Source organism: Gracilinanus agilis, chromosome 4, assembly GCF_016433145.1.
Source record: "Gracilinanus agilis isolate LMUSP501 chromosome 4, AgileGrace, whole genome shotgun sequence".
NCBI classification, from domain to species: Eukaryota; Metazoa; Chordata; class Mammalia; order Didelphimorphia; family Didelphidae; genus Gracilinanus; species Gracilinanus agilis.
In genome coordinates this window covers 161,555,590-161,578,511 of record NC_058133.1, presented here as the reverse complement: position 1 = coordinate 161,578,511, position 22,922 = coordinate 161,555,590, and the positions used below count along the sequence as shown (strand labels likewise).

General features: G+C 42.8%; 1 protein-coding gene across 1 annotated transcript; it reads left to right on the top strand.

Annotated features, from left to right (window-relative positions):
• Positions 1–7,823: 7,823 nt before the first annotated feature.
• NHLH1 (nescient helix-loop-helix 1) lies at positions 7,824–8,225 on the top strand. The gene has a single exon (XM_044676724.1). It carries the CDS (start codon positions 7,824–7,826, stop codon positions 8,223–8,225), a length of 402 nt encoding a protein of 133 aa, XP_044532659.1.
• Positions 8,226–22,922: the final 14,697 nt, after the last annotated feature.

Sequence of the window (22,922 nt, the reverse complement as noted above, 5' to 3'; positions counted from 1 at the left end):
AGAAAAGAAAACCATAATTTCAAGATATTTATAGTTTAAATCACACAAATGTATAATTGTAATATATAACTATTTAATAAACCAAAATATGTATATTAATATAGGTAGCATTGTCATCTATAGTGCACAGAATGTCTACACTATGGCAAATGTTTCATCCTCGGCATGCGGCCATGTCATCAAAAATGGCTACGTGTGTGCCATAGGTTTGCCATCACCACTCTAGACCCTAACCTAGTGAGAAGACAGTGGGTTTGAGGGGGACCTCTGAGAGGCTCCCAGAGAAGCAGTTTCATTGAGATGATGTAATTGTCAGTGAATGTTACCCAGTCCCTGGCTCAGGCTGGAAGGTAAACAGGAGCTCTGGGACTAGGTAGGGGCTGTGGACTCAAGGATTCTTTGGTCTGCTTCCTAGCCTCATCCTGTCCTGTTCTTGCTCATTAACTTGACCAGCTCTGCTAATTCATACCTCCCCACCCACTTTGTTCTTCGTTCTCTCCTGAAACCAGTTGTCCTCAGAACATATCTTGGGTTCAGGATGCAGCAAGTGGTTTCTTTTATGAAGGTTTGTTAGGGCAAATGGAAACTGCTGGATGGGAGAGTGCTGAGGGAGGGAGAAACTGAGGAAGAGAGAGGAGAAATAGGGAGAAGAGGGAAATGGAGGAACTGAGAAGAAAAAGAAATGAAAGTGAGAAATTGAAGAGTGGGGTAGAGACAGGAGAAGAGACAGTCCATAAGTGCTAGGAGAGAAGGGCCTAGAGGGGAGAGGGGCCAGGCGTGGCCATGAGGGGAGCAGGCACAGAGCTGCTGGTGACAGATGGATGGACACAAAGACGGGGACTGTGGGGAAGACAGATGGATGGGGGAGGGAAGAAGATAGGGGTAGGGAGGGGGGGGTTGGAGTCCATAATGAGATTGGAGCTGGGCTCTGAGTTGGGAGGAGGGAGGTGAATGGGGGGTTGCCTGGAGAGACAAAGGCAGCAAGGTGGTGGTGGTAAGAGAGGCAGGGCTATGGGTTAGGGAAGGCTTGAGGGCTGAGCAATGAAAAGGGCTAGGGTAGGGGGAGAATTCCAGGCCGGGCTGGCGGCAGAGGGAGTGACAGATTGTGTGGTTAGTGAGAGTGGAGACCCGCTGTCACCTCTCAGAGACATGGAGATAGAGAGACAGAGAAAAGGATGGAGGGAAGGAGGGAAAGAGAGAGACACACACAGAGACAGAGATAGAGACAGAGACAGAGAAACAGAGGGAGAGATGAAGAGAAGCAGGGAGGTGGGCCAAAACAGAGATGAAGAGAAACAGATGGAAAGAGAGCCAAGACCTGCTGCCGCATTCCAGAGACACAACTGCCCTAGACTTCTCTTGCCTTCTACCCCCAGGCCCAGGTCCCTTTGCCTCCCTCCTTCCCAGTCTTGTAAATTAATAAAAGTCTGGCCAGCCAGCTCCTAGGCAGGGTCAGGCAGTGTGGAATATCGAGGGTTAACTCCGTCTGCTCTTCCTGCCAGCCGCAGGCCCGGCTGGGTCCCCAGGGCTCCCCACATATGTCACACCCTCTCCTGCCAAACCCAATGCTTCCTAGCTCCTTCGGGCCACCCCTCCCCCAGCCCAGCCCAGAGGCCTGGGCTTCTGCTCCACCGACCCCTTCTGGCTTCCCCTCCCCCCTCCCCACCTCTGCACCCAGTTACTTCTCTCCCTCTTTATCCCTCCTTTCAGGGTTGTGAGGTTAAAATGAGTTAATGAGTGTGAAAGTGCAATGAAAAGGGAGAGGCCTATCCAAATACAAGGGGAAATAATGATAATAACCTATAGCTATAATATCAATAATAATTTCCCCACCTGGATCCTAGCCCCTACTCCTACAGCACCTTCCAGCCCCTGGAACTAGTACCTCTAAGATTTCTCTCTCAGGAGGAATGGGGGTGGAAGGTGACAGACTGAATGTTGACCTCAGCTTTAGCCAGGACCTGAACTCTCCCTCCCTCCCACACCCTGCTCCCCAAGCCTGCCAGAACTGTGCCTCAGCTCCTAACCACCAGAGTGTGAGCTGGCCAGGGCAAATATGCTTATTGCCTGGTCTCCCTGAGATGTTAGTGGAGTGTATTACAAATGAGTGATGGGGATTGAATCACCCAGTGCTGGATGGGGCTTCTGTCCAGAGTCAGGGAAACAAAGGCAAAAGAGACCCCAAGTCTCACACGTACACTCTCAGCTGCCTTCTTCCTTCAGGCCTGTTTTTGTGGGATAGAGGCATAATTTGGTCTGGACTCATAGAATGCTACAGCTGAAAGGAAACTCTGGAGGTCATTTAATCCAAGTTCTTTATTTTAGAATGAGTAAACTAAGGCTAGGAGAAGGGGTTTGGCCAAGGGTCAGTCCATAAGGGAGTAAGTAATGGAGCCAGTATTTAAAATCAGGTCATCTAACTACCCAATGCTTCTTCCACTATATTTCATTGCTTTCATAAGACTGTAAGACTTTTTTGATGGAGAAACTGAAGCCCGGAGGAGAAGTAGTATTCTCAAGGTCTTGAAGAGACTAGGGCTTACTAATTGGTCCTCCTGACTAAAGAGCACCAGATTTGGAATCAGAGGGCCTTGGATTTGAATTTTAGTTCTGATGCTTATTACTTGTCTGATGTTGGGCAAGTCACCTGGCCTTTCTGAACCAGGGCTCTCCATTTGTAAAAAAGAGGCAGTAATTGGACTAACTGACCTCTAAGGTCCTTTTACAGTTGTAACATTCTCTAATTCTATCAACTCTTTTTATTTCTTATGGTATAAAGATCTCCCCTGTGTCTGTATTTCCCTAGGTGTCTCAGCCTCTTTTTAGCTCTTCATTTCTCCATTTCATTGATAGTCATTCTGGCTGTCCTTAGATGTTTTTGTGATTGTCTCCCCAATATGTCTCCTCTCCCCTAGAACCATATCTAATCATAATTTTTAATCTCTCTATCTCTGTGCACCTCAGTATCTCCCCATCCCTCTTGCTTTTGCCTTGCTCAGATATGTGAGCTTATACTCCCTTATACTCTGTGTCGCATTTCTTGGTGTCTCCCCCATGGTTGCCGTCTCCTCATTTTCCTGTTTCTCCTACATCTATCTCCCCATCTTTCCACTTTTGTGTCTCCCTTAAGGGCTCTGCCTCCCTGAGATTTTCTCCGTATGTCTCTCAGGTCTCTGTGTCTCCTTGTATCTTGGGAGCATGTTGGGGTGGGGGGAGTGCTGTTATTGCTGGGGGCTCATTAGGTGGAGATTGGTTTTTAATCAGCACCATGGCAATGATGATGCAAGAACTGAGTTGCCACCTGATCCCCTGCCCCCTCCCTCTTCTCCCCCCTCCCTGAGCCTCTTCTCCCCTCCAGCTCAGCCCATCTGCTGGGGCCTGGGCACCTGTCTGGGCCTGCCCAGGTGGGAGCTGGCACTGCCCAACTGGGGGTGGAGAGGGAGGAAGTCTGGAAGAAAGACCAGAGAACACCTCTAGTAAACCTCACTCATACAGTCTACCTCTATCCCCAACCCGGAGAAAATCCAAAAAGCCTGATTAGGGAGTGGGAAACTAGTCCTGGAGTTTAGTTAAGGGAAAAGGGTATGGGGATGTGTGTGGTTGATTCTGGCCCTCTTCGTCATGCCCTTTTTCCCCCCTCTCCCTTAGTAAATCAAGTGGGGAAATTGAGGCCTAGCTTTTTCAGAACCTGTCTTCCTACCCCAACTAGACACCACCCATTTTCCTATCGGAATACACTAGTCTTCCTAAGGACCCCTTGCTCCTAGCCTGGTCTGGGCTGCACTGCTGCACATACACCCCTGCCTGCTCCCTAACCCAGACCCCTCTCCCCAATTTCCAACAGCCTGTTGAATGTTATTATGGGACCACTGTCTAAGGACCAGTCACCATATATGCAGGTGACTTATGGTTGATTCGTGGGTAAGGAGTGAGAAAAAAGTAGGGAGGGTGGATGGAGGTCTTTGCTGTCTTCCCTACTCATAGTTTGCTATGAATGTTCAGGAAATGTTCGGTGAGAAAGACATTTGTGAGGCGAGCTGAGGGGAGAAAACCAGACTCAGTTCTGGTCCTGGAGTTTCCTCTCTCTTAGGCTTTGCTGGGATACCCCATGACTACCCTAGAACCACACATGGGCTCAAGCTTCTCACTCACTTGGACATAATGGATAGTATTTGCATTTATTTTGCATCTTGTTTTCACATTACTTGAATGTCCCAAAACATCAGCCTTTCCCCCCACCAGCTCTGCCCCTTTCCCCCAGGGTTGCCCCTCTCCCTCTAGCTCAGAGTCTCCCAAGAACCTATCCCTCTTGCAGAGTGTGTCCCCCAACCTTTTCCCCTTCAATTGTCACCCTCACCCCACCCCCATGAGATAGGTAGGGGTTCCCAGCTTCAAGAAACTGCCAAAGCTCTGGGCCAGGTGAGTGGGCTTCTCTGCTCCTGCCCTTTCCTTGCAAATAAGGGCTAGTGAGGCAAGGGCTAGCCAGACGCAGTTGCAATATACTGGAAGCAATAACCACTAACAGAAGAGTGGGCTGATTGGCTGGTCAAGGCTTGGCAAGGGGTCAAGGTCCTGGGAAAGGGAGACGAAGAGGAGAGTAGAGAGGCAGAACTCTTGGGTCTTCTTCCGGGTTTATTCTAGACCAAGTCCACCATGCTCAAGGTTCTGTTCCTCCGAACTGTACCACTGAGGCACCTCTACCCTTCTGTGGGAGAGAGTGGGAGCAATGCCCAAAGTCGGAAGAATGCCGGTAGAAAAGGTTGCCAAGGCAATATCCTGAACTCCTGGTGGGACCCTGATTGAGTCCTGGCGCTCTAGCTCCTGGGGTGTTTCTGTCCTCTCTCACCTCTGGTGTCGGAAACTGAAAGGGTTCATCTGCGATCCTGCTCGTTGTCCCCCCCCCCCCCCCTGCCCATCTCACCCTTTTCCTATCTCTCCATTTCTTCCTTATGAAATATGCATGGAGAACAGATGTCCCCCGCTCTCCATTCCCGCCCCACCCCCCTCAGGGCCAGCCCCCTCCTTCAGTTCCCGGGGGGCTCGGTGGACTCTCCACCAATGGCAGCCTAGTCTAGCTAGTTAATATTGATAATCCGGGTCCTGGGCTGGCCAATGGAAGGCTAGGGGAGTTCTGTGCATCTCCATATATATACATAGGGCGGGCAGCCCAGGTGTGTATGTATGTGTGTGTGTATGAATGTGTGTCTAGGGGTGGGTGTGTGAGCTGGTGTGTGGGTGCTAGATTGGGCTGAGCTCTCTCCTCTTTCCTTACCTTTGTCCCCCCCGCCCCCTCCCGCTATGTATTCCACTTTTGCTTGCCTTGGTGCCCACAGGGCACTCCCACACCATCCCCAAGCTCCCTAGGAGCTGGATGCAAACTTTACTGAGCACAGACGGATGAGCACAGATCTGCCAGAGGAGCCAGGGGCCAGGTCAGTGCTGCCCCTCAGGGGCCCCCTGCCGGGCTGACGAGCACTACCCCTTCCGGCGGGTCCCTTGTAGGTAAAGGGGGCAGCGTGTTGGGGGCGGAGGGAATCTTACTCCCACTCTGACTCAGTTCTCTTGGTATGTCTCTGCATCTCTTCTTTAAGAAGACAACTCTTGTTTTTCATCTTTATGTGTTTTTTCATCGCTCTGTCTTTGTCCTTGTTCCCAGGGTAGCTTGGGAGTTGAGATCAGTGAAGTCAGGGGCTTGTAGTTCTCCCATTCATCATTGCTCTTTCTTGATGCTCAGAGCTTGGAACTAAAAAAGCAGAAGCTGAGCTAGGTGAGCACTTGCTTGAGAACTGCTGCTTCCAGGACAGGGCTAAGGGCTGGTGCTGAAAAAGGGCTGCTGGGACAGAGCAGTAATAAGATTAGGACAAGAATGGAACACGAGGGAATGGTATTAAAGGAGAAGGAAGCATCTGGGAACAGCAGGAGCACAGATGGGGGCACAGGGTAGGAGAGAGACGTGATGGAGAGGGGAAATGGGTTGGGATGGAGAAGATAGCTGTGTTAACAGGTCAGTCCAATATCCAGAGATCAACAGCTGACTCCTTCTGCCTGGAGACAACACACCCGCGTCTCTTCATCCCTTCAATCTGAGAGAGGGGTGTGAAGAAGTACCGACAGGATATTTCCATTGAATCTGAGAGGGAGGAGAAAAGATGTGGTAACCCTAGTGCTCTTGCTCCAACCCATCTTGGCTTCAGGGAGAGGTGACAAAGATGAGACAGGACTAGGGGATCCTCACCCATGTGAACATATTTTTTAACTCGTGAGTGTCAGGGATGGGAGCGGACAGTGGATGCCTGGTAAGGGATAGTGCTGATTATGGGGGAGTCTGTATGTGCATTTCCCCCTTAGTTGTGTTCATTCTCTGTCGACTGTAAAGTGTTTTGGCTGGAGAGTTTGAATTCTCTCTTGATCTACCCTCCGCCCCCCCCAATCACCCTGGGTTTCTTGCCTTTAGCACTTCTTCTACACAGGCCCCAAGGGTGAGTAGAAGTAATTTTGATGGGGAGAGTGGGAGAAGTGAGAGGGCGAGGGCGCTTTTAACCCTTGGAGAGACTCTAACAAATGGAGTAATTTAGGGAATGCTCAAAGTTTATCAAGCCTCTCCTCTCCCTTCTTCCCTAACCCAAGTCTGCACCTGGGGCTAAATATGGAGCTTTTTTATCAGCCCCTTGGCCACTTGACCTTAGGGAGTTGCCCTCAGTGCCAGTAAATTGGAAAACATGGACGGGGAGTAGTATGGAAAAAGACTTGTTCTGGAGAAGAGTGTGGATGACTTTTCTAGAGAGAAGTAGGGACTTCTGGGGAAGTAGAGCTGTGCAGCAATAAGATTAGACAGGAATTGGGGTGAGTCCCAAAGGTCTGGGAGAGACTTTTGTAGGCTCTATCCTTGTAGGGGTGCTCAGCTTTAAAAGGTCTGCAGTCTCCCAATAGTTTTACTTCATTCCATAATTTAAAAATTTTGCTCATTCACCTTTCTCCACTCTCACCTATCCTCACATCTACAGGCCAAGAAGATAAAGTATGAGGCTGGGCATCTATATCCACTGGAGCAAACTTTTTTTCCTTACTACTCTCACTTCTTCTTTGTGTTCCCTTCTCTTTACTTTGTCTATGGAGTTGTTTTACTTCCTTATTTTTAGATTCCTTGGTGATGGATCAATTTCTTTTTTGATTTCTGATTTCTTTTCCCTAGGTCTCTCTGTTGTTCACCTTTCTCCCCAACCCCACCCCACTTCATGTATTGCCTCCCTCTTCCCCATCCCATTGAGGTAGCCAAGGAAGTTCAGCTGGACTGAGAATAGGAAAAATTGAATTCAAATCCTGTCTGAGACACCATCTCTATGACCCTAAGAAAATTATTTAACCTCTTAGCCTCAGTTTCCTCATCTATAAAATGGGGATATTAACATTGTAAAATAATAATAACATGTATAAAATAGTTATAAAGCCCTTAGTGCTATATATATATATATAAATGTTAGCTATTACTATTATTATTATTACCTACCTTCTAGGGTTGTTGTAGGGATCAAAGGAGATAGTATGAGATAACATTTTGCAAACCTAAAAGTACTATGTAAATATTCACTATTACTTACTATCTGAACCCTTTCAGGACCAATCTTCTCTTATTCTACCCTTTTTATTTAATCTTTCCTTTTTTTTTCCTTCCAGGATCTTGGCTTTTTTGGGCCATGGAACTCTGAGGTGCCTGTGCTCAACAGAGCTCCAAGGACCTAACCTTCCAGGGCCCTCCTCCAGATCCTCCCCCTCCAACCACCATCCAGCTAGAAAGCTCTTCTGGGGTTGGGGCACCCTGCATCATGATGCTTAATTCAGACCCTATGGAGCTGGACCTGCCTCCCACCCATTCAGAGACAGAGTCAGGTTTCAGTGACTGTGGGGGAGGTGTGGGTTCGGACAGGACAGGACCTGGAGGTCCTGGGGGAGGCCAAGCCAGGGGCCCTGAGATGGGAGAGCCTGGTCGGAAGGACCTGCAGCACCTGAGCCGGGAGGAAAGGCGGCGAAGGCGGCGGGCCACAGCCAAGTATCGCACTGCCCATGCCACTAGGGAACGGATTAGAGTGGAGGCCTTCAACCTAGCCTTTGCTGAGCTTCGCAAGCTGCTGCCCACCTTACCCCCCGACAAGAAGCTCTCCAAGATTGAAATCTTACGCCTGGCCATCTGCTATATTTCCTACCTGAACCACGTCCTGGATGTCTGAACTCTTTGATCCCTTATCTGGGGGAATCCTCCCCTTGGGGTTCCTTCCTCTCCTGGCAGAGAATATCTTGCTCCCAGCTCAGTCTCTCTCTCTCTCTCTCTCTCTCTCTCTCTCTCTCTCTCTCTCTCTTTATGTTATGTCCTCCCTGAACCATGTTCTGGGCTCCTGAGTCCTTGTATTGCCCCTGCCCTGTCCCACTCTCATACTCATAAATGGCCACTTGTCCAGGGAAAGTAATGACTTAGCTCAGACCAAGGACAGAGAGGCTATTTTTACAGGTTAACTATGGTGGCAGTTGTTTGTGTTTGTGTGTGTGTGTGAGAAAGAGAAAAGAGAGAGACAGACAGAGACAGATAGCAGGGCTGAGCTGGTCAGACATGTTTTCTGTGTCAGCTCATGTGTGGCCTTTACCATATATTTTAGGCTTTTCAAGCCTATTCTTTGTTTCTACCTAGCTTTTGGTCAAGCTGCTATATTTCCTTTCCTCATTTGGAATGTTAAAGACTTCTGATTTCAATTCTGACACTGTCTTACCTATAAAAACACATTTCACATCTACCCTCCCTTTTCAACAATTCCTGCCAACAGCTAGAGGGAATAAGATGAAGAGGAAAGTAAAGGAGGCTGGAATCAGGGTAAATGGGGCACATTCCCTGGAGATCTCTTCATATAAGAAACTGTATTATTTTTGTTATCTAGCTGATCCTTGAAACTTATCTCCCCCTACTTGTAAACTTCACTTTTTTGGGTTACTTGGCTATTTCTACTTTGCTAGCCCTTTCCTCTCCAGTTTTTTTTTTTTTTTTGTGGTCCAGGGAAAGTATTATCTGGAGCTGTCCCAAAGGTTAGAGTAACCAAGGGCCTATCCAAAGCAGATCTAATATATCCATAGGAGACCCATCGGTATTTAGATAGCTACTTACAAGTGTCCCATCACCCCCATGGGGTGTTTTTGTGTGTGTATGTGTGTTGGTGAATTTCATTCCTCTTGTTTTCTGAAGGTTCTATGACTTCTGATGTAGTATTTTTTTTCCCTTCTTCCATCATTCCCCATCAAAAAGAAACTGCCTCTCGTATTTTCCTGGCAAGGCCTCTAGGCCAAGAAGAAAGAGAGAGAGAGAGAGAGAGAGAGAGAGAGAGAGAGAGAGAGAGAGAGAGAGAGAGAGAGAGGAGAAAGAGGGTGTGTGTGGGTGTGTGTGTACAACAGTGTAGGGGGCATAAGCTGAAGGGACCATTGGCTGGTATAGGAGTGACAATGCTGCCCCCTTTCTTCCCTTCTCCTAACACTGCCTTTGCCCAAACTTTCACTACCACAAGGATATTTATTTATTTATGTTATTTATTTAATTTATTATAAAAGTTGCTATTTATTGCTGTGTTGTGCACTTTGGTTTAGAGTGAGGGTCTGAAGCAGCTCTGGCTGGACAGCTCTCTTTCTCCTTCCCACCCCTTTCTCCAGCCTTCGGATTAGCTTCCTTACTTTCTCATCACATCACCCCCTCCACTATCCGATTTGTATCATTCCCCTCCTTTGACCCTCTCTCCAAAAAGAACTTCTCAAAATTCTCCCAGCATTCCTCACAAGGATTTTGGACTTCTATTTGCACCACTCTCTCCCAAACCCCATCCAGCATCAGCCTATGAGCTTTGACCTTCTGCTTTGAAACTCCCATAACCCCAAACAGTCCCTGTCTCATTGTCCTGTATCCTATGCGATTCCCTTAATGACAGTTATGATTTTCACACAAAAAGGAAAATTAAAGTGACCTCTTTCCAGTTTCCATAATGTCTGTGCTTCATTCCTACCTGGGTCTAAAAAGTTAGGATATCAGTGTCTATTCCTGGAGTAGGTGAAGAGGGTAGGTAGATTCTGTGGGGTGGGATCTCGTGATATGAGGAAACAAGGAATAAGGGGGACTGGGAGAAATGAAGAGTAGACAAAGGTTGGAGTAGTCCAGGAAACTTGATATATCCTGCTGCTTTAACAAAAATTAAATCTCCTCACAAACTTCTAGTCCCTAAAAAAAGGCTAAGGGACTCACTGAATAGAGTCATTGTTTTTTTTTTAACTTTTTTACTCCTCAGATTTTGTTCCCTTTTTTTTTTACTATGGAAGAGAAAAGGAGCCCTAGGTGAATATGTCTCAGTGGTTAGTCACCATTGTGAACAGTTATTTCTCTGGGAATGGGCCAATAGGGTCCTTTACAGTGTTCCCAACTTGGATTAGATGCTCAGAGTCCCAGGCTCATTCTTAGATTCCCCAAATCCAAATGAAAGGATCATGGTGAAGGACTGAACATAAGATAGGGATGAGGCTCATTGAAAAAAATCTGAAAGATTTGGGATGATTTCTCTAGTAGCATTATATTTTTCATTTCTGGGTACCACTCTTTGAGAAGGGACGTGGAAGACCAGGCAATGGTTAGGAACTTGGAAACCAAGTGATATGAAGAGCAATTGAAAGAACTATGAATTTTTAGTTTGGAGAAGAGAAGGCTTAGGAGACAGGGAATCAATCTTCAATTTTTTTTAAGAACTGTCACATGCATCAGAGATTACCTTTATTCTGTATTTCTCCATAGGCAGAACTAGGACCAAAAGATAGAAATTACAATAAGGCACTGACCTTGAGCAAGCCAATTCACCCTTCTGTGCCCAAGTTTCCTTATCTGTTAAATGAAGGGTTGAATTAAATGACTGCTAAGGTTCCTTCTAGCTCTAAATCTTTGAGCCTATGAGTTCAACAGAAGAAATAATTTTCCTATCACTAGAATTGCCTAAAAATGGAATAGGCTGCCTTGGAAGATAGTTAAGCAACTTCTTGTTACTTGAAAAAGGTAAGAAGAGGCTTGAATGAATATCCTTAGACAAGTTCCTGCATTCTGTGGTTGGCTGAATTCTAAGCTCTCTCTCTCTCTCTCTCTCTCTCTCTCTCTCTCTCTCTCTCTCTCTCTCTTTAAAATGGTCTAAGACAAAGTGGAAATCTAGATGGAGAGAGGTTGATGGTTAGTGGTAGTGGTTGGGATGGATGTGGACATGAAAACCTATCCCCATGAAGGTTCTGTTCTCTATCTCTCAAAAAGACAGAGTGAAAGCCTCAATAAGAGATTTTTGGATTGTATATAAAAAAGAATTTCCAGATGGAGAAAGAGTTTAAAGTACTGGGACAGAAGAAAGTGAAATAGATGGAAAATCATTTCTTAAAAAGAGAAAACTTGGCCTGTTTAGACTGGATGTCACATGTTTTGCCCAGAGACAAGGGATGTCCTGAAATGACAGAGGATTCTTGAATATTAGTGTTGGAAGCAACTTTATTGATTATCTTGATGGGCTGGAGCCAGCTCCAAACTGGAGTTTGCCTAATTATTTAATGATCAGAATGAATATTTATACCTCAGAAGTCATCAAACTATATAAATTGGGGCCTGATTTATCATTTTGTGGCTTGTCTACATCTAAAAATGTGTTAATAGTATAGTTTAAACTTAAAAGTATGTTATCTGTACATTTCCTCCCCCCAAAGTTGATAGTTAAACATTTATCAGGACACTCAAATCTGAACCTAACCCTGATCTTTCACTGATTAGATAAGGAAATGGGCTCAGCCCATCAGAGAAATGAAGGGACATACTCAAGGACCTAGAAAAACTAGAACCCAATTTTTCTGACTGAGTACAATGTTCTTTTCACTACTCTATGTTCTGGCAGTTGAAGACTAATAACAGTCCACATTTACAACAGCAGCAGAATTTTCTTACACAGTATAGACATTATTATTTCCATTTCATAGATGAGGAAAGAGGTTTGGAGATGTTAGACAATTTGCTCAAGGTCACACTGCTAGTAAAAAGTCAAGCTTCCATTCAAGCTAGACTTCCTGACTGTAAGTCCAATGGTCTTTCCACTAAATTATGCAGCTCTTTATTCAGTGTTGCTTCTCCTCTTCCTTACCTCTTTCCACTCCAGGCTGGGGTGCTGAATGGGTTACTGAGCTCCTCCCATTGGGGCTCCCTCAGGACTAGGGACAGGGGGAAGCTGGGCTCAGCTGCAGCTGTTCTCCCTTTCGCTCCAAATTTCTTTGGATAATCAATTGGCTTCGGCTGCCGCTCTGCTCAGCAGGATGAGAGGAGGAGGAGGAGCAGCAGCAGCGGAAGCAGAAGCAGGAGCAGGAACTGGAGGAAGAATCAAGGGACAAAGTGTGGTGGGGAGGAGGTCAGAGACTACGGAAATAGGAAACCCAAGGTTAGAGTAAGAGGAAGCCAGGGTCTGGAGGTTGTGAAGAGGGGGAAAGTGGGGAATTGGAGGAGATAAAGGAGTTGGGAAAGAGGGGCTAAGGGATGTGGAGGCAGGAAAAGTTATTGGTACAGAGAAATGGCTTGGGGTAAAAAGAGGGCCTCCAAATGGAAGGAGCAGTATAAAGCTTCCTTGTTTTTACTTCACCTCCTAATTTAGGCTTTTAGGCTGGTAGGTAGGCAGGAGGTAAGCCGAAGCAGTAAAAGAGGAGAAACTTTTAGCCTTGCTCCTTCCTGGCTGTACCTCAAACCTTTCTCCTTTCCTAAGTCACTAATGGGCTCCTAGTTTTGAAATGCCTCCCATTAGGTGCTGGTCTTACTTGTCCCTTCCTCTCCCTTGCCACCTCCTTTTTCCAGTGGCAAAGCAGACGGCAGGGCCCCAGGGGTTTCAGGGTAGAGTGTGTGGAAGGGGGTCTGCTCTCTGCCACTTAGCCTTCCCCTTCCCCCACCACACACACATTGTCTTATGCTGTCCAGCATATGGCTCCTTTGTGCCTGTACAATGGAGGCCCTGCCTGCTCTCCCCCTTCTCCAGACTGGGCACATGGGGCTCCCCTCCCTCATTCCACCCATCTCTCCTTGCTCCCCCACCTCCTATTCCAACCTCTCCTTCATTCTCCCTTTTTCCTCTAGAATCTTTTTGTTGGCCTTTTACTTGTCCTTTCTCTTCATTTGACTTGGTCTGTCTCTCACATTGTCCCTTTTCCTAGGATGAACTTGGTTTTGATACCCTTTGCCAGGCTTAAGGACTCTATACAGATAAGGTTAGCCAAAGCCTGTGAGAGATAGTGAAGTAGGGTTGGATTTGGGCTATGGGGAATGGGGACAGAGAAAAGAGAAGAAATTGGCTGAAAATCTGAATGACTGAGAGGGAGGTCAAAGCCCTCCACTCTCTGAAAGAAGGAAAATAAAATGAAGACCTAAAAATCCACTTTCTTCAAAGCATTAAATAGGGTTTTAGGAGGAGCAGGGCTAAGAAGAGCTAAGATTCTCTGATGCTCAGAGCTGTGAGAACCTTTGATCTGGGGACAGAAGTCATTAATCTAGAGTCTAAGACGGTGGAGGAGTTATGGTCCAAAGACTTTCTCCTTCCTGTCTCCCGGTGTGCCACCTCCCATTCACCTTCCTCTAACCTGCAGCTATAATAGCCTTGTGATTATTGGTGGTTGGATGCTGCCTCCTGGTGGCCATTGGCAGGATTTTCATTCCAATCCCAGGCTATAGCACTGTTCTCACGTAGGTCTTGGTCAGAGGCTGAAAGCAGGAAGAGAGGAATGTTTGAGGGAAAGATAACCTAGAATTTTGCTAGAAAAATATTGGCTTCATTCACATAGCATTTAGCCTCCTCTTATTCCTGAATCTTTTGCAAACTTACCTTCTGTTCCATCACTTAATGGAATCCTCTCTCCAAAGTTACTGAGATCTTAATTGTCAAACTTGATGACCTTTTCTCAGGCCTCCATCTTCTCAGCCTATGTGCTACATTTGATTCTGTTGACCTCCTAGATTGGTGATGGCAAACCTAAGACACACATAGCCATTTTTGATGACACACGGCCACATGCCGAGGATGAAACATTTGCTGTGGTGTAGACACTGTGCACTATAGATGACAATTCTACCTGTATTAATTTACCTATTTTGGTTTATTAAATACAGTTATATATTACAATTATACATGTTTGTTATTTAAGCTGTAAATATTGCAAAATTATGGGTTTTTTTCTCACACCACCCAAGTTATGCTCAGTTTTTTGGTGAATTTTGATACACCAAGCTCAAAAGGTTGCCCATCACTGTCCTAGATACTCTTTCCCTTCTGGGTTTTCATACTACTGCTCTCCTCTTTCCTGTCTGGCTGACCCTTCTTATTCTCCTCTCATGGATCATCACCAGTATCATACCCTCCAATTGAAGATGTTCCCCAAGTTTTCTCTTATACTATCTCTCTCCTCCATTTATATTTTCTTTCTTGGTGACCTTATTAGCTCTTATGGATTTAACTATCACATATATGCAAATAAATTACTGATTAATAAATAATGTTACAGAGAAAAGACTTGAATCTAGGTCTTCCTGACTCCAAGGTTTTTAAACACTTCTATCATGCTTTTTTTTTTTACCATTCTCTTTTATTTTTATTTGTTGATTTATTTTATTAAATTGATTTATTTATTTAGAATATTTTTCCGTGGTTACATGATTCATGATCTTTTCTTTCCCTCTCCCTTCTCTTCTCCTGGAGCTAATGAGCAATTCCACTGGGTTATACATGTTCAAAACCTATTTCCATATTATTAATATTGGCAATAGAGCAATCCTCTAACGCTAATACCCCAATCATATCCCCATTGAACCATATGTTTTTCTTCCCCATTTTTACTCCCACAGTTCTTTCTCTGAACGTGGATAATGTTCTTTCTCATAAATTCCTCTGGATTATCCTGGATCCTTGCATTGCTGCTAGTAGAAAAGTCTGTTACATTTGATTGTGCAACAATGTTTCAGTTTCTGTATGTAATGTTCTCCTGGTTCTGCTCATTTCACTCCGCATCAGTTCCTGGAACCTTTCCCAGTTTACATGGAATTCCTCCAGATCATCATTCCTTTCAGCACAATAGTATTCCATCAACATCAGATACCACAATTTGTTCAACCACTCCCCAATTGATGGACACCTCTCATTTTCTAGTTTTTTTCTACTATAAAAAGCATGGCTATAAACATTTTTATACAAGTATTTTCCTTTATTATCACTTTCGGGTATAAACCCAGCAGTGGTATGGCTGGATCAAAGGGCAGGTAGTCTTTTAAAGCCCTTTGGGCATAGTTCTAGATTGCCTTCCAGAATGTTTGGATCGATTCACAACTCCACCAGCAATGTATTAGTGTCCCAATTTTGCCACATCCCCTCCAACATTTATTATTTCCTTTGTTGTCATATTGGCCAGTTTGCTAGGTGTGAGGTGGTACCTCAGAGTTGTTTTGATTTGCATTTCTCTACTTATTAGAGATTTAGAATACTTTTTCATGTGATTATTGATAGTTTTGATTTCTTCATCTGAAAATTGCCTATTCATATCCCTTGACCATTTGTCAACTGGGGAATGGCTTGATTTTTTTTTTTTTTTGGTAAATTTGACTTAGTTCTTTATCTATTTGGGAAATTAAGCCTTTGACAAAGAGTTTTGTTATAAAATTTTTCCCAGGTTGTTTCTTTCTTTCTAATTTTTGTTGCATTGGTTTTGTATGTACAAAACCTTTCTTAATTTAGTATAATCAAAATAATTCATCTTACATTTCTCTATCTCTATAGATAATGTTCTCTATCTCCTGCTTGGTTGTAATATCATCCTATTTCTTGATTGTAACTATGCTATACATAAATTTCAATATTGTGTTGCATGTTCATACATATAGTGTGGTGTATCACATATACTTTTTAGGGACTACAAAATTTTTTTTGAGGGGAGGATATGATGTAGTATATGTGAACCCACAGAATATTACTTTACGCCTGGATCAGTTCATTCTTTATATTTCTCCACCTTCTCACCAGTCACTAACCTATTTAGGAGAAACCTTAGCTTTGATACCCCATTGTTTTGATTGGTGAGCCCCTTACCAGGATCACCATTTCTGGAGTCCCTCAATTCAAAACCTAGAATGTCTGTAACTAAGGGTCCATACTAGCCACATATATATAACAAAAGTTGGAATGTGGCTCAGCAGAAAAAAGACAAAGATCTAGGGACAGCTATATGGCACAATGGATTGAGCACTGGACCTAGCGTCAAGAAAACCTGAATTTGGGGGCAGCTGGGTGGCTCAGTGGATTGAGAGCCAGGCCTAGAGACAGGAGGTCCTAGGTTCAAATCCGGCCTCAGACACTTCCCAGCTGTGTGACCCTGGGCAAGTCACTTGACCCCCATTGCCTACCCTTACCAATCTTCCACCTATAAGTCAATACACAGAAGTAAAGGGTTTAAAATTAGAAAAAAAAAAAAGAAAACCTGAATTTAAATCTTGTCCCAGATACTTACTAGCTGTGTTTCCCTGGACAAATTACTTAGTTTCTGTTTGTCTCAGTTTCCTCATCTATAAAAGAAAGATAATAGCAACATCTACTTTCTGAGGATATTGTGAGGATAAAATGAAACAATAATTGTAAAGTGCTTAGCACAATGGCATGTAGTAAGCACCCTATTAATGTTCCCTGTTATAATAATAACAACACCAATGATAATAATAATAATATTATCTTATGCCCTTGGCTTGGCTTTTATTCTTGCTCAGGTATATTTGCGTGATATAACCCAAAGGATTTTGGCAGCCCTTCCAAAAAACTGAGGTGATTCAGACATATGCTATTCTGTAAAAGTGTCTTTGGCAGAGTCTTGAAATGAATTTGGGGGCACAAGATCACTATGAGAGAATTAAATGAGAGTTACAAGGACTTTCTAACTCTAAGTCAAATGGAAGTCTGGAACAAGTGTGTATGTGTGTATACACCAGCAGAGGAAAATAAATTCAGAAATCAGACAATCTTAGCTGAGGGGTATTCTGTCATGCTTTTGACCCTTAACTAGGTTCTGTGGTATATGCTCAATGGTAACTATATGCTTTGTGAGGCTATAGGGAACAGACAAAATAGGAATAATACAATGATATCAGCTGTCCTTCAGCATTATAGACTTGGGTTGCCTTTCTGTAGAAGCACCATGACCATACAAATTCTTGTATATGTGTTCTTCTACATATCTTTCCTAGCAATGTTCACTCTAATGAATGTATATTTGTGAGTGAGAATGCTTCAGGTTTACGGGAGAAGTAGCCTATTTCTATTTTTATACTGTATTATTTTATTAAATGTTTTTGTTTTGAATTAATTGTGTGCTATGACTGACTGGTAAAAATAAAGTTATTGATGGGGTACTGGTAAGTTATGGATTTTGAGCAGATGTGAATCCATAAAGTACCACTTTATTCCTGGATCAGTTCATTCTCTGTATTTCTCTTCTCACCAGCCACCTGCCTATCTAGGGAAAACCTTTGTTTTGATACCCCATTATTTTGATTGGTGAACCCCTTACTCAGATCACTATTTTAGGAGGTCCCTCCACTATAATCAATCTTTTCCTACCATGACTCATTATCCAGACTTCTACATTGTTTTGTCAGATGTCTTGTCTTCACCTGGATTCCCCATTCTCTTTTCTAATTCCTTTTTATGTGTTGAGTTCATTCATAGAATTTTTTTTAAGGGTTGAGACTATCTTGATTGTTTCTTTCATATCACCATTACTTACTTGGCACACACACACACACACACACACACACACACACACACAACACTTAATAAATATTTATGTTACCCTCCTCTCCTCTCTTCTTTTGTCTTCTCTCTGGTGGTAGCTTCATTGAACAGATCTGTGTGGGAGTGGAGGTAACTAAAAAGATGATGAAAATGTGGCACCTAGAACTGAATACAGTACTGTGATGTAAGAGAAGAGTAAAGCAGAACTGTTGTCTCCTTTCTCCTGGACTCTATGATTTTTTTTTTAATTCAGCTTAAGCTTTCCTTAGTTTTAGTAATTTTAAAAATTCTGAAAATATATGTAATGTGAAACACTTGTGGACTTCCCACCTATACAAAAATGTGGAGCAGTAGCCTCTTTTGTCTCTTCTTTTATGTCATACTTGCTCTTTATAAATTTACAACATTCACTTTTGATTTTTGTGATTTTGTTCTTTCTCTGTATATTGTTTTGCCATTGTGTCTACTATTTCCTTGGCTTTTCTTATATCACTCTGCATCATTTAATGTAGATATTTATTCATCACATTCATCATTTCTTATAGCACAGTAATTGCAGGCTATATGATGAAACATCAGGGAAGTTTTGGTTTACATTTCTCTTTTTTTTTAGTGACTTGAAATATTCTTTCATGTAGTTCTTAATAGTTTGCCATCCTTTCGAGAACTGCATGTTCATATCTTTGGACAACTCATCTACTGAGGAATGGCTTTTGGCCAAATCTTTATATGTTAGATAGTAAACCCTTATTAGAAAAATTTGAAACAAAGATTTTTTGACCACTTCCCTTCTTGCCCTAGGTACATCAATTTAGTCAGCAGAAACTTTTCAATTTAAGGTAATCAAAGTTACCTATTTTATCTTTTGTAATTGCCTCTATCTCATTGTTACCCTCTTATCCATAGCTGCGAGAGGTACATGATCTGTTACTCTTTTAATTTTTTAATAGTATAGTTCTAATTTTATAGTATTTAATAGTAAGTTTACATATTCATTTAGAATATATTATAGAATATCATATAAAATGTTGTTGTCAGCCTAATTTCTGCCAGAATGCTTTTCAGTTTTCCAAGCTGATAGGGAGGTGTTTTTTTTTTTTGTTTGTTTGTTTTCTTTTTTGCTCAGATAGGGAGTTCCTTCTCAAGTAATTTATGTTTTCTAGTTTATCTATCACTGGGTTGCAAATATAATATATAGATTAGTCATCTCTTTTATTCCTACTTACTTAGACTCCTAATTTTCTTTCTCTGTACCCTTATAGTCCTGCTCTTTATAGGTCTTCACATTTCCCTGCTTCAAGGACAGACAATAAAATAAGATATCTCCTGCGTAGAGAAATAAGGGGACACAACAACTTCAGCTGCTCCTCTGTTGCTGACTCTTCTTGGCTTTGTTAATTTCTAGTTATATAGTGTTTGGCAAATCATTTCACCTCTCTGGGGATCAGAGAACATATAATAATAGTGTTTGGGTGAGGGTCAATTAAGGCAATCACCCAATTCCTAATAAATTAACAAGTTTGTGAAAGATCTCTAGTGAATCAATCAACCAATCAATCAGAGATAGGAACTAGAATTGAACACAGCCTAGATATCTATATTGAATTCATACATCAAAGGAATCAAACTAATGTATGCCCTGTCACACCCTGTGAGTCTTCTTTAAAACAGTAAGTCAGTTTGGAGCATCAGCTAATATACAAGAAATAGCAGTTCTAACCACATCCATCAAAGGAAATAGAGCCTCTATCCTACCTCCTCAAAACTTGAACAGAGGAAGACCTTGTGAACTTCAGATTTTTAGAGGATTTAGATTTCACATCCTAGCAATCTTTTGAGGGAGAACAGTCATTCGTCTACTTTGGGAACTGAAGACAAATTAGATACATTAAAGAAAGGTAGTTTAAGATGGCTACAAGGAGCCCTGTCAAAAGCTCTGCCATATCAGTGGTAAACTCATGAGGACTCAATGAGGTGGGGATGGGGGGAGGATTATAAGCAAAAGAGCTTCCAGGAGTTTATCCCTTTGGCTACATGTGCTCTCTAAACTTGAACTCACTTTGCCCTGGATTCCATATATTCTTGTGGGGGAGTATTCTTCTGGTTTGTGGAAGGATGTTTTGTACCAACTGTTCTTAGATAATACCTACTTCTAAAAGTCAATTGTCTGGCTAACTGATATTAACTGATAATCAGTGGGGTAGGGGAGTACACTAATGGAAAATCACCCCTATTTTGACCCAGGGATTCTACTTCTAGGTTATAGCCCAAAGAGATTAAAAAAAAAGAAGAAAAAGACTCCATATATACAAAAATATTTATAGCAACTCTTCGTAGGAGCCCCAAACCATAAACAGAGGGAGGTCTCTACCTACTGGGGAATGACTAAACAAATTTCTGGTATATGAATGAAATGGAATATTAGGAGAACAATTTATATGATAATGTTATAGAAAAAATTGGAAAAAACTTACAATTCTGCTTAATACAATAACAAAACATGTATAGAGAGGATTGAGTAAAACCCTATATCCATTTCTTGTTAGAGAGGTGGAGGATTTAAAATGCAGAATGAGGCATTTTTCAGGCATTACTTCTGTGGGAATTAGCTTTGATAAACTATACATATTTGTTATGAGGGTTTTCTTTTTTCTTGTTCAACTGATAATTTAGTCATCCTGTCAAAAAAAGGAAATCAGGTTAGTCTGGCATGACCTGTTCTTGATGAAACCATCCTGACTCTTTCTAATCACCACTTCCCTTTCTAGATGTAATAGGTGTGGGGGTGGACAACTGGTTAATAAGGGCCCAGAGCTCAGAGGATGGGCAATATTTGCCTGTTCCAAATCTATGTGGAAGTTTGGTAAATTGGCACCCAGAAATAAGTGATGGAGGAATAACACAGGGAACCTTTCCTCCCCTCTTTAGAGCACATACAGATATTCTCTGATTTTCTTGTAGGTTTACTGTATGCTAATAGAAATACTTTTATTTGACTTCTGTGTTGGAACTGAGTAAGCATTCAAATCTTTTAATAAAATAGAAAACTCTCATTCTTGGTAGTGAACAAGGCAAGAATTGCCATATGCCTCTGTGTGAGGAGAGGTAGCAAGTGATATTGGCTGCCTCATCTCCCCAACCAGGTAGATCCATGGCTATCTGTTTCTTCTGTCCCTTTTTTGTTCATTCTTTCTTGATATTATAAGTATCAGTGACAGAACCTTCTTTCTTGATGTTATAAGTATCAGCAAGGTCAGAAGAGTAAGCAAAGCCTAGCAACAAAATCCAAGATCAACTTTTTTTTTGGGGGGGGGGAGATTTTATTTAATTAGTTAATTAAGAATATTTTTCCATAGTTACAAGATTCATGTTCTTTCCCTTCTCTCCCCTAACCCCCTCCCATAGCCGATGGGCAATTCCATTGGGTTTTACATGTGTCACTGATCAAGACCCATTTCCAGATTATTAATATTTGCATTAGAGTGATCACTTAGAGTCTACATCCCCAATCGTATCCCCATAGAACCATGTGATCAAGCAATTATTTTTCTTCTGTGTTTCTACTCCCACAGTTCTTCCTCTGAATGTGAATAGTGTTCTTTCTCCTAGGTCCCTCAGAATTGTCCTGGATTATTGCATTACTGCTATTAGAGAAGTCCATTACATTTGATTGTGCCATAATGTATCTGTCTCTGTGTATAATGTTCTCCTGGTTCTGTTCCTTTCACTCTGCATTAATTCCTGGAGTTTGTTCTAGTTTGCCATGACCAACTTTTGTCTGTAACTGTAGCAGCCAATGCCAGTGAGGAGTCAGCCTTGAGATATGATCTGCTTGACCTGTCCTATCAAAGTGAATCAACTTGGTAGTCAAGCCATTATGTCCTGCAAGCAAGGAAGCGACCTATTCACTGGTTATGCAAGTCTCAGAAGTAAACTTGCTGGGAGGGATTGCTTTGCAATAACCACATTAAGTTTGAGCTCACTTTTCCTGGTCCAAGTGCCCTGGTTTGGGGTGATATATTTGCACTTTCATTCTTGCTATATCTTCTCAGCAAATATTCCTTTGAAAAGGTTAATGAATATTAATTGCTCAAGTCTACTAGGGCCATAATTACTGGTTAGACAATTTTTAGGAACTATAAGCTGGTGACAATATTAAAGGACATAGTCTTTTAGGGGAACTTAAAATGGTAGTTTGAGGGTACCATATTCCTAAACCTCTCAGAGTTGCCCCTAAAACTGTGAAGGGAGTAGTAGCCATGCTCTAGAGACCAGACCTACTAGTCTGAATGTAGATTAGAATAGTGACCCCAAAGTCTGCATATGTTACATAAATATTTGCTAACCATTTCTTGAAATATCTGGTCAAGAATTTTTTTAAATTTTTTTAACATTTATTAATATTCATTTTTAACATGGTTACATGATTCATGCTCCACCATTTCCCCTTCAACCCCCCCCCCCCCGCGCCCCCTCCACCCATGGCCGATGCGCATTTCCACTAGTTTTGTCATGTGTCCTTGATCAAGACCAATTTCCAAATTGTTGGTAGTTGCATTGGTGTGGTAGTTTCGAGTCCACACCCTCAATCATGTCCACCCCGACCCATGCGTTCAAGCAGTTGTTTTTCTTATATGTTTCCTCTCCTGTAGTCCTTCCTCTGAATGTGGGTAGCTTTCTTTACCATAAATCCCTCAGAATTGTCCTGGGTCATTGTATTGCTGCTGGTACAGAGGTCCTTTACATTCAATTTTACCACAGTATATCAGTCTCTGTGTATAGAGTTTTTCTGGCTCTGCTCCTTTCACTCTGCATCAGTTCCCGGAGGTCTCTCCAGTTCGCCTGGAACGTCTCCAGTTTATTATTCCTTTTAGCACAATAGTATTCCATCACCAGCATATACCACAGTTTGTTCAGCCATTCCCCAATTGAAGGACATACCCTCCTTTTCCAATTTGTTGCCACCACAAAAAGCGCAGCTATGAATATTTTCGTACAAGTCTGTTTATCTATGATCTCTTTGGGGTACAAACCCAACAATGGTATGGCTGGATCAAAGGGCAGGCATTCTTTTATAGCCCTTTGAGC